The sequence below is a fragment of the Phoenix dactylifera genome, chromosome 4 (genome assembly GCF_051530095.1).
Source record: "Phoenix dactylifera cultivar Ajwa chromosome 4, Ajwa_hap1_PhDact_Kaust_v1.1, whole genome shotgun sequence".
In the NCBI taxonomy this organism is placed as follows: Eukaryota; Viridiplantae; Streptophyta; class Magnoliopsida; order Arecales; family Arecaceae; genus Phoenix; species Phoenix dactylifera.
Window position 1 is genome coordinate 4,482,044 of NC_143193.1, and position 12,736 is coordinate 4,494,779.

General features: G+C 37.8%; 1 protein-coding gene across 3 annotated transcripts in view; it reads left to right on the top strand.

Moving 5' to 3' along the window:
* The window catches only part of BGAL9 (beta galactosidase 9), a 42,467-nt gene that overhangs the window by 20,599 nt on the left and 9,132 nt on the right, over positions 1-12,736 (top strand). For 2 of the 3 annotated variants that reach the window (XM_039133826.3, XM_088719652.2), the window contains exons 5-12: positions 741-833; positions 1,901-2,044; positions 2,733-2,821; positions 3,719-3,824; positions 5,931-6,018; positions 6,193-6,317; positions 7,163-7,360; positions 10,461-10,693. In XM_039133826.3, coding sequence (XP_038989754.3) covers positions 741-833; positions 1,901-2,044; positions 2,733-2,821; positions 3,719-3,824; positions 5,931-6,018; positions 6,193-6,317; positions 7,163-7,360; positions 10,461-10,693 — 1,076 coding nt within the window. The remainder of the gene's footprint in view (positions 1-740; positions 834-1,900; positions 2,045-2,732; positions 2,822-3,718; positions 3,825-5,930; positions 6,019-6,192; positions 6,318-7,162; positions 7,361-10,460; positions 10,694-12,736) is intronic. The other variant, XM_039133827.3, reaches the window with a different exon arrangement.

Here is a 12,736-nt window from a genome sequence, read left to right on the forward strand (position 1 = left end):
GCCATAACCGAAATCTGAAAATCTCAGTCAGTTTGGGACTAGTCTTGATTGAAATTTGAAACCAATCAGTTTTGTCCCGAAACTTAAAGCCTTGCTTTTGAACCTTCATGCCTACCGAAAAAAGTTATGACTTGGAAATTAAATTTGTGGTTAGCATTTTTTTTCTTTTCTAGAATTGGAAACTATAGTAATCAAGGTACGTTGTCTCGGTACCGGCCCCATATTGGTGCCACACTATCACTATATCGGTACACTATGGTACGGGGTTGGTTCGACATACGGAGTGTCGGTACATCTCTATACCATGTACTGGTACTCAACTGGTATGATACACCTTGTACCACCCGGTTTGGTGTGGTACGACGTACCATGATAGTAATCAGGTCTTTGCTAATCGTTTCTTTGGTCTTGTTGAAGGTCTTCAAATCCCTTAAATATTAGGGGTCAAGAGGCAGGTTTTTTGAGCCCTCTCTCTATATGATTACATTGCTTTTGTAATTGAAAAATCATGCCTTTCCTCTTCTAGAAAGGACTTAAAGTCCTTCAAAGATCAGGGGTTGAGAGGCTGGTGCTTTTGAGCCCTCTAGAAGATATTGAAGATATTATGTTAATTTCAAATCCTAAACATATACTTGTTCTGGTATTGAGGACTTAGGACTAAAATACTTATCTTGACATGCAAATATACTTGTTATCTGCAGTTTCGGTTGAGATGTTGTCTGCATTCTCATTTTCTGCAGGATGAGATGCAAAGATTTGTAAAAATGATCGTGGACCTGATGAAACAGGAAATGCTTTTTTCTTGGCAAGGTGGTCCAATCATACTACTGCAGGTTAATAGTGTATTTATGATTACTAATAGTTAATGTTTTATTCCCCTGGAAGGCTTTCAAATTTATTCTTTTTTCTCCATAGTGGTTTCATCTGTTTCATTGACATGGATATATGCTTTTTAGGATTATAGTTTGGAAACCAGCTTAACCTTTAAAATTAGTGAAAAGGCTGGATATCATACATTTTTCCATTCTGGTTCCCATAATCATTTTGTAAGGTTGATTCATGGCATGCAGGCTGAGCCAGTTAATAGGGAGGATTTTGTCTAGGCTTCTGAAATCAAGAAGCTAAGTTAAATTTGTAGACCCTAAAAGACAAATATCTGCAGAATTGGATTGTATAATTTGCTAATGCGTACTTGAGTTTTTACAGAAATCTCTATTCTATTTATATTTAGATTCATAAAAATGAGAAATGAAATACAGAACCTGACCGAGCCAGTTTATTTGGTACTTGAGTTTTTACAGGAATCTCTATTCTATTTATATTTAGATTCATAAGAAAGAGAAATGAAATACAGAACCTGACTGAGCCAGTTTATTTGGACTATGCAGGGTTTATTTAATTTTCCAACTTATTTGTATTGTTATTTTAGTTAGGCACCCCCCCTCCTGTAGGAGGTTTACCGATCTTGAAATTAGTACATGAAGACTGATGTTCGCCCCTGACATGTGTATCTTGTGCACCCTGATTGTGAACATCCATCTGGCAGTGAATCAGGGCCTGCGATGTACCTACCTATCTTCCTTGATAGAGGAGTTTCTTGTTGACTTTTTTGGATACATCACGGGCAAGGTCTTGGCTGTTCAGCAATGTTGTCATGCTTTTGCGGGAAGCAAGGGACTTCGCTTCTTACAGTTTGCATAAAACAGATCTTTCTTATGCATTGGATTTATCAGATGTGCTTAACAATGTGTAACCAGTTTTAACGGTACTTCTAGAATATTATTTTTTTTGTGAGTAATTGGTAAATAAGTTGCATACGTAGTATTGCAGGTGCCTTTCTAAATGACCTTTTTTGCAAACAATCTTCCAAACATATTTTGATTTGAAGCAAATTCAACAGATTGAAAATGAATATGGAAATATTGAAGGTCAATATGGTCAAGGTGGGAAAGAGTATGTTCGATGGGCTGCCAAGATGGCACTTGGTCTTGGTGCTGGAGTTCCCTGGGTCATGTGCAAGCAAACTGATGCTCCAGAAACCATTGTAAGTGCCCTAGTGGTAACTTGTAAGCTTTTGTTCCTTTTTTTGCTCATGAATATCCTGTATCATAGTTGACAACAAGGTCTACTGTGCTGGAACCGGGGCCCAAACTGGTTGTCCGGCGGCATGGGTCGGTTTGCCCTTGTACCTTTTCGTGTCAAGCCTGTACCGACATAGTAGAGGAGGTTGGGGAGAGGGAGAACAAGAGAGAGAAAAAGGAGAGAGGGGGAAGGGGGAGAGAGGGAGGGAGAGAGGAGGCCGGCGGAGGTTGGTAGAGGGCTGACGAGCTCGCAAAGGAGGCTCCACCTCCTCCGTGCGTCCTCTGCACGGCAGAGGAAAGGCTCTGCCTCCCCCGTACGTCCTCCGCACGGTTCGCCGGCCTTTGCAACCCTCTCTCTTCCTTCCTCTCCTTCTCCCTCTCTCCCTCGCTCTCTCTCTCTTTTCCTCTATTTCCTTCTCCCCCTTTGATGGCTTTTCGTTTTGGTTGCCGGAACTATCTCGGTCCACCGCCAGTATGGCTCGGTACTCTCCGAACCGCCCGGTTCAGGACAGTTCCGCCGACCATGGTTGACACTTGACAGTGTTTGAATTAAATTTGATTGTTAATTTGTTGGTTATTAGTATTGTGCATTTTTTCCCCCTACCAGGTCCTTCAATTTTTTGTTCCCGTCTTGCCTTTTAATTTTGACAGATAGATTCCTGCAATGCATTTTATTGTGATGGTTTTCGACCGAATTCTTATAAGAAGCCAGCATTTTGGACAGAGGACTGGAATGGATGGTATGTCGATGCTTTCATAATTGGTTTCTTGGCATCTACAACTAATAACTTGGCTGTCATATTGACATTACATGAAATTTTCTTGCTTATGATATTGCGGATGATTGTCAGGCCCTTTTTTAGGCGCATTCCCATGTTTTTTCTCCCTTAGCTAGTTAGCATTAGATAACATGCCCTTTAAGTACACTGCTTTCTTAACAAGAAGAGTAGATACAAGAATGGTTTCTGAAAGAAAAAGATCATGTTATTTCCTTTGTTGTAGAGGACTTTCTGGAAATTGATATTGTTAAATTCAAATTTGACTACATATTGTGAACAGTGGGCGTTGGCCCTCCTTCTAACTCAAAAGAAAAGACTAGATATTGTTGTTAAATTTTGCCTTGTGGACATGAAAGCAGAAAACATAATTTGGCAGGGCAAGCTATTGGTGAATAAAGGTTCGCCGTACCGGTACCGAACCCCGTACCGGTGCCGCACTAGCATAAGCGTACCGAATGTCGGTACGGTACGGTATGCGGTACGTCAGGCGTACCGACACTGGCGTACCGATACCGGTATCCATCGGTACGGGTACGGTACGCCCGGTACCGACCTGTACCGATCGGTACAGCATACCATGGGCGTGATTCCAAGCTTCTGTTATTTATAATTAAATGTGTAGTAGCAATATTTCTTCATGTACTGCATGATCATCATAAACTAAAAAATGGCAGCAATAACATTCAAATCCTTCCCTTTACTATAATTACATGCCAAACACAACGATACTCTGAAAATTTTGTCTAATTTGATGCACACAATGCTTCTGTTTCTGTTTAATCATCTGTTATTTACTGGTTGTCAAACATAACATGGTTTATCAGAGCAAGCTTGACATGCATGAACTTTATTTTGAAGGTATGCTTCTTGGGGTGGAAGGCTGCCTCATAGACCTGTCAGAGATAATGCATTTGCTGTTGCTCGTTTCTTCCAACGTGGCGGAAGCTTTCAAAATTATTACATGGTAATATGATCTCTAGTTAAGAATGGTTTGCTATAATTTTAGGAGCAGATATAATTATATCACGTGGAAGTTATGGCTCAAAGGGCAAATCATTATTAACTGGATTAGTTCAGTCTTTATGCTTCAGTGATCCATCAAATTGTTTCTTCCCCAGCTGGACTTAAGCATCCTTTTGGTCAGACATCTTGTCTTGTTGACAGAATGCAAAGCTTAATAGCTCCGTGTCTGCTTGTTTTGAAAGAATCCATGATCCATAAAATTTGGCAAGACTGAAAAGAAAATCTCTTGCAATTTGAAAGTGAATATTTTCTTAATAAACCATATTCAATCCAATGACTATAATTATTTTTCCAATATAATGCACTAAGCTATATTTTACCAGACCTTAAAATCTATAAGAATAGAAGTAGAAAATCATTGGCTAAACTATATTGGAATCGTACATACTAAATAGTATATACATTCAAGCACACACATATAAGAGCATTATACATAACTTAAATAAGCTTTTGGCATCTTATTATAAGATAAAGTTCTGAACCTTCTGATAGTAGTCTTATGTAATGCATCATTCTCTTAGCACCCACCTTACCCTCCCCCCGCCTCCACAAGAGAGAGAGAGAGAGATTCCTGGTTCTACCCATGTTTGGATGGCTTAACATGTGTGAGGGTTCTATTTTGCTTCCCTACACAACTCATCTTTTTTCATGCCCTTATCAAACTAGGAGCCTACTTTAAGGCTGCATTGACCTTCAATCACCGGACTGCACCTAGGCTACCATTGGACCCTAATTGACAATTGAACATCTACCTTTTGACTAGCTGAACTGACATTAGGTTGGTATTTCTATTATAGTTGGTTTCCTTTTACTTATTTCCCTAATTTTGTTCACATTCCACTAGACCAATGGATTCCTATCAATTTAAGGGCCCTAGAAGCTTCCAATTGCACAATGGTTTTCTCCTTTGCATTTACATTAGCTCTGGTGGATAATGGAGCAACCTTGGTAGCATTTAGGAAAGTTCAATGGCAAGCTGGTGGATTCTGGGGCGCTACAAGCAATCTTTGAAGACCATGGTGGATTCCAAGCATTGGCAATGACCTTTAATAGTGAGATCTAACTACTAGTTTTCCTAATCTTCTAGTTCTAGTTTTAAATTCAGTATACGTACTGCAATATTAAGCAATTATAATCTTGTATGGTTCAAACTAAGGACTAGAAGGGTCTTTCTGGTGCATGAGCGCTACAATTAAGTCCTTGGCTTATCTTCTATTTGTAGGCAACCATTATTCCGCATGAACACCATAACCTTGAGCAATAACCTGCTTCCACGACATATTTAAATGAAAAAGCATGTGAGGATCCGTGTGGGGGAGTGTTTAGTCCCACATCGGTTATGAACTAGGTAGATCTTGGATACTTATGCAAGGCCAACTGGCCTAGGAACCCAAAAAATACCTATTGTCTAGTCTTTTGGATGAGGTTTTAGGCTGTTACACTTGCGGACTTCTATCAGTGACTTTACTCATGACCTGATAGCTGACTTATATGACCCCAATTTTTCTCTCTTGCATAAAGTAGGATATGATCCTACGACTTTGAGAGACTTTTTCGCTCACCCTACTCGACTAGGAAATTCCAAAACTCAGCTAAACTATAACTCAACACTTAAGCAACCCAGAAACACCTGTTTCTCATCTTGCTAGGTAAAACATTCACTTGCTTATCTCCTCTGGTGTCTGTGTAAGTAGTCAGTGTCTCAGTGATGACTTAAAATGTTAGTGTTAAGAGGAACAGGGCATGCTGTGCAGTCCTAAAACAATAGACCTTTTTTAACTAAAAATATCTGGAAAAAATTCAATAGCTGCTAGATGCTAACCTGTTCAGGATTGTGGTACTGGACTGAAATGGTATGCGCCAGCTGACACTTGAAACCCTGTATCAATTGAACCTTAGCAATATATATTTTAATTTCTTTGTTGAAAATGTTTAGCTGGTCATGTCTCTTGGATCTTTTTGTTAAGCAACTTAAACAAAAAACTCAAAACTGTCATGAGCAATCGAATAAGAGGTGTAACCTAAATCCATCTTGTAATGGTTGCAGTTTTTTGGTGGAACAAATTTTGGACGGACAGCCGGAGGTCCCTTCCAAATAACTAGCTATGATTATGATGCTCCAATTGATGAATATGGTATGTGAAATTCATGCTTTAGACAATTTTGTGGATTTACTAATTACCAACTGATCAAAATTCAGTTCTCATTAATTTTGTATTGGAATTTTATTAATCTGAGACTTGCTTAATATTCATGTAGCAATTTTTGATAATACGCTGAGATGCATCGAATGGCACCGATGTTTTCAGGTCTGCTAACCCAACCCAAGTGGGGACATTTAAAGGATCTGCATGCTGCTATAAAGCTTTGTGAACCAGCTCTTGTTGTTGTTAATGACTCACCCCAATATGTAAAACTAGGACCGATGCAAGAGGTTCGCATAGCCATTTCTACATATTGTTTACAAGGAGTGATATTGTTACTAATTACTTTTATTAAATTATTCTTTGCAGTTTGGATTTTGGTTACTTCTGTATGCCTGAAAATTGAAAATTTGAAATTTTCTTGGGCTATCAACTTTATCTCCATTGGTTTGAGAACTAAATTTATGTTTAGCTTTATTCTCTGCTGCTAATTCCTAGAGGTTTAATTAAGATCCTTGTTTGGCAAGTTTGCTTCAATTACGATTGTGATCCTTGCTATCCTATTGCCTAAAATTTACAGTCAGTGAGGAAAACTGGATCAAACAATTAAATTCCTTGCATTCAAATGACCAAAGTATCTTTTATAGACCCCTACCAATTCTCTTGACTTATGTAAACATCAGTTTTCACTTTTCTATATGCCCTTAAAAGTTACCTATTTCACATTAGTTTTTGCTGCCTCAGGACCGTAACCACGTACATCCTACTGTATTTTTCTTAAAAGTTGATTTACCGGTCAAATAAATCTTTATCCAAATCCATTGTCACTTTCATCTTGATCTTTTTAATTCCCTTTATACATTATAGCAGTCGCATTCATATTGTGACCTTTAAATCTTCACAACATCACAATCTTGACCAAGAACAATTATTCTTTCTTCCTAACCTTAATAAAATACCAGCAGACTTCTATTTGCAATAATGGAAGTGACAAGAGAAAGAGAACTGTTTGCAGAATTTTATTTTATCAATAAGAAAAATTTAATAGCAGTTCCCAATGAAATTGTTTCTTCCCATTGGAGGCAAAAAAAAACCTGTTGCTTACGTTGGAATCTGTTGGTATTGGTCCATTCAGGCACATATATATTCCAGTGAACGCGTGGATACAAATAGAAGTCTCTCAGAAAGCACAAGCATTTGCTCAGCATTCCTTGCAAATATTGATGAACACAAATCAGTTACTGTGAAAATCTTTGGTGAAGTTTATTCGCTACCACCCTGGTCTGTGAGCATATTACCAAATTGTAAAAATGTGGCTTTCAACACTGCCAAGGTGAGGTTCTTATCTAGAACTGCCGATTGGCATTTCATTTAATGCACTATTTGTTGTTGAATTAGATTTTAATTCATATTATCCAGTTAATTAATAATCTACAGCCACATCACATCTGGAGGCCAATCTTAGGAAGATCAGTCAAATTAGAAGGAATGGGGAAAGTAAAAGCAAATTAAATCAAGAGACGGTATTATCAAAAATGCTGAATAAACAAATACGTAATTCAGAATCCACAAATACAATCGGGACATTCGTTTTCCAAGGAAAATAAATGTCAATAACTTTCTATCATTTTCTAGTTGGTGAATCCAGGGAAAAGCTAGTAGTCATAAAGCCAAGTATGAACATTTTAAATCATATCTGCTAGCTGATACATAGTTTCTTTTTTCATTGATTAGTAATGGAAAGGGGCAAAAGAAAAACAACTTGTATTTCATGGCTCTTATTGTTTACATTGGATATGTGCATGTTTCATTCCATCTTGTTTAGTATTTATGTAACTATTTGGGGATATGAAATCCATGTAACCACTCTAGTCATTTTTCTTTTATCTTCATGTATACAACACCGATCCTCAGAAGTTTGACCTCCGGTTGACAGATGATATAAAAAGCTATGTAAACCTTCGGTGGAGCCTTTCTGGAGTTAAGAGTTATGCTTTGAAGACAACCCTCTTTTGTTTGGAGTAGGCTTGAAAAATGAAATTAATATCTGCAAAAATACATGCACCAGTTAATATCTTGTGGATCCATGAACACAAGGAAGTAATTATTTATTTATAGATATTTAGTCATATGCATAGCCTACTAGTGCAGACAGGTTAAAATTGGACAGAGTTTATCATGTAAGCTTGTCAATATTATGCTTAAGGGTGGTTTCTAAGTTTTGAAGGGGAAAATGAAGATGACACGTGATAATACATCAAAACATATTCAAGACATCAATTTTCAAGAAAAAACTATTATCAAAATGGATGGATGGAAGAAAGGAAGAAAAATAAAATTCTCTTTGCTGGAGCAATAAAGCACCGAGTTCACAAGTGGAGGATTTCTATCACAACAGAAAGTTTAAGAAAATTTCACAATCTGGAAAAGAATTATTATAGATAAATAAGACAGTGTTATATGGACAATTGGCATGGTGTGAAATGTCATTGTGTTGGACATGGATTTTCCAAAAATTGAGGCACAGGGGCATGACAGTACATATGTATACATGCACACACATATTTTATATGTAAGTATAAATCTATATATGTGTTTGTATATTTGTATGCGTGTGTATATGTGTGCGAGCATGTGTACACAAGCTACTGTTTTGATTCTTATCCAAAAAAGAGAAATTCGAAGGAAGGAGAAAGAGAGAGAGATGTACACTGTCCTATTAAGTTTTGGACATGGTAGCCTCCAAAAATTTAGTCATGGGGCATGATGTTTATATACCTACATACATTTGTATGTCTCCCTGTCTATATGTAATTATGTGTGCAGGTATGTATTCATATATGTTTGTGTATGTATGTGGGTATATTTACATATATACATACATGCATATATATATATATATATGTGTGTGTGTGTGTGTGCACATCATGCCCGCGCACATGCATGTGTAAGCTCTCATTTTAAATTTTGATGCTTATCCAAAAAAGAGAAACTTGAAAAAGAGGAGAGAAAGAGAGATTTTATGCTGTCTAAGAAACAGATAATATAATGGCAACGAGTTTGCTAGTAATTTATGTTACTTGTTAGGTTTATTCAAGGTTACTTAAGATGTATTAAGATCATAAATGATTTTGTTAACTTTATACCAAAAAACATGATAACATTTCACTTAAGGCTTCAATGTCACCTTAATAACTTGACTTAAACCCATTGTGATACTCTGCTTAAAGTATCTGGCGCTTGAAACTAGAATTCCCTTGCATGAACTGTAGAAAAATTGCCAAGTGTTAACTCTTTTTGCTAACTTCAGAAGGACACTTGAAAGAGAGTGCCCAGCCATTTCATTTTACGTCTTGCCAAGTTCAAGCATCCAAAAGTGTTGACACTTCCAAAAACTTGAAAATGGAGTTTAAGTAACACAGGTTCACGCTTCATCCATAAAAGAAGGATGGACAAGAGTGAACAAAGCTTAGATAACATGTAAGTAACAAAGATTCAAAGTGAAAATGATTGAAATCTAGCACTATCGAAACTGCAAAAGGAGGCAAAATGGTTAAGAATGAAAAAAATACCAAGAAAAATGTAAATTGCAGTTCTCTGGGTGGAGCATATAAAGACCAAAATAGACTTAAGCAACATTAGAAGTGGAGAATGTAAAGACCAAAATAGACTTGGGCAACAGTAAAAGCATGCACCATTGATGTTTTCATAATTTGCTTGTGGTTTCCAAACATAAATATTGTGTGACATCTAGAAGAAATCAACAGCCTGACGTCACTCATGGTATTTTTGCAAATTCTTTTAGTTATCACATCTTGTAAGCCAGCTTGCGCAGGTTGGCTAAATTCACTTGAATACCTGAGAAGAAATTGACAAGAAGAATTGAGAAGTTAAAGAACACTTAAATTGACTTTGTTATTATTAATTTATATTCTGCAATATATTATGATTAGGAAGAGACAAATTTATTTTCTAATCTTACAGTTGAAGTTTCTTACTCTTAAATTAAATGAGTTATTATTACCAATCTTGGGAAATTACTATTAGCTACCACCTTCTCCCCTATTATAACAAAATTTCTCTAGTCAAATGCGAATCATATCACAAACACCCAATGGCCAAACATTTCGACAGATTAATGAGCCTTACATAGGATGCCCTTAAAGTTGGTGGCACAGTGAAAGCCTCTTTGGATTAAACCAAGAGTAGAACTAGTTTCAATCTGCAGTAATCCTTTATTGGGAGGTATTCCTATATATACAATTGCATAAGATGTGATCCCTGTGCATGGTCTGCAACACTATATGACAAAACACCATGCTTACATGAATAATATTTATAATATAGAATTCAGCAGACAACTGTTTTTTGAACAAGCACTAGCCACTTGTTTTTGTGTTCATTTGTATAATCTAATATACCCTGCACGACAGGTAGGGTCTCAGGTTTCAATCAAAACAGTTGAATCTGGCTCTCCTAGTCGTTCAAACAAAACAGAACCTGGAGAGTTACTACTTCACAATGAAGGTTTCTTTATTTCAAGCACCTGGATGACTTTGAAAGAATCAATTGGTGCATCGGGCAATAACAGCTTCACAGCTCATGGCATATTAGAACATTTAAATGTGACAAAGGATACCTCCGATTACTTATGGTATATTACCAGGTAAGTCATAATCTCAATTTTTTACACTCTACTTGAACCAGCTTACTTAAATATCATAAACAAAAATCATTCTGTAAAATGTATGTGTACACTTTTGTTTAACAATTGAGAAGACATTGAATTCACTAGAGCTAGGCAGTCCTTTTCTCCAACTTGTTCCATATTACTGCATCCTTGAGGCTTTTGTGAATGACGGAAAATGTTCTTAGTCACAGTATAAGATGCAATTTTTTCGTATTGTCTAGACTCTAGACCTACCCATCCTGGACATAAAGTGACAAAATTTTCTTTGTTGCTCCCTCCCTCCCTCCCTCCCTCTCTCTCTCTTTTCTGTATTAGAGGCTTTGTCCTTTACCTGAAGTTATCTAGGATAGGAGGGGATAAGACTTTTTATGTGCTATCATGGACATTGAAGTGATGGATTAGGGTTTTAGAAGAAAGTATTTGAAGGTTTGTGGATAGGGACCAGGCTTTTTGAAGTGTTTTCTAGGTTAATAATGGATGGCAATGCTTCTGGTGGTGTTAAGGGATCAACGTAGTGTAAGATCAGATTAAAGCTCAATTGATAACTGCAGAAAATAGTATAAATATAGTATAAGAGGAAGAAGAATAGAATATAAGGATGAAGAATAGAATATAGAATAAAGGGAAAAGAATCAGATGGAAGAATGAGAAATAAGGAGAAAGAACAAGAGAAGGGGAAGGAAGGAAAACCAAATCTTGACTTTCTTTTAATCAAATAAACTCAAAGAATCTCTCAAAAGGGAGGATTACAATCTTTATATAGACTTAAGATCAAGATTTGTTGTACCGGAACCGGGGTTCAGACCGGTTGCCTAGTAGCACGGGTCGGTACAGGGTCGTATCGTTTCGTGCCGGGCCCGTACTAACATAGTAGAGGAGGCCGGAGAGAGGAAGAATGGGAGAGAGAAAAAGAGAGAGAGAAGGAGGAGAGAGAAAGAGGGTGGCGTTGCCAATGGGAGTTTTTGAAGAGAACCCATGATTCTGAAGATGACAAAGAAAGCGTTGATTTGGGTGGCCGGCAGAGGGCCGGCGAGCGCGCAGAGGGCTGCGGAGGGAGGAGCTTCGCCTTCGGCCCTCTATTTCGTTCCAAACATGGTCCCTGTAGGGGGCCCCTTTTTAAATTTGCAATTTTTAAGTAAAGTCGGCAAATCGCGTGCCCTCCGCAACCCTCCGCATGCTCGTCAGCCTCCGCTCTTCCTTCCTCTCTCTCTCCCTCCTTCTCCTACTCACTTTCTCTCTCTCTCTCATTTTCTCTCTTTCCTTCTCCTTCTCCCTCTCTGCGCGCCTCCGCTCTCCCTCTCCCTCTCCCTCTCCCTCCCCCCTCCCCCCACTCGCTCTTTTTTTCTCTTTTTCCTTCTTCTTCTCCATCGGATGATTTTCGTTTCGGTTGCCAGAACCATCCCGATCCGCCGCCCGGTACTCCTTGAACCACCTGGTTCTCTCCGAATTGCCAGGTTCAGGACGGTTCCGCCAACCTTGCTTAAGATTCTAACCACATTAGATTTTGATCCTTGAATCAAAAACAAAGCGTAGCCATCAATTAAAACATGATAAGAGAAAACCTAAAAGGTCTCTAATAAGTTACCGAAATAGTACCACATAATGGTTCTGCTACAATGCTGCAAACAGTGTTTGTGAACAATGCCTGCTACAATGATGCTACAGTAACTTGACAATGAAGGTCTTGTTAAACTTTACTAGAATCTCTTTGTTAGAACATGGTCTGCTGGGATCTTGAACCAGTGATGTTATGGGCCATTGTTAGAACATGGACTGTTGGGATCTTTTGAACCAATGATATTATAGGCCATTGGATGAAATTTTCAGCTTTAATGGGCATTGATCTTGTGCCCGAAACTCAAATTCCAACCAAAAAACTCTCCCGCTCATGAAGGTCCCAAGTGCTGGCTTTTAGACAATGTGTTGTTCCTCAAAACTGGTCATTATTAATCAAATTCAATCACAATGAAGTTGGCTTAATGTTATTTAGTGAAAAGAATTATAATTTGGACTTATTTG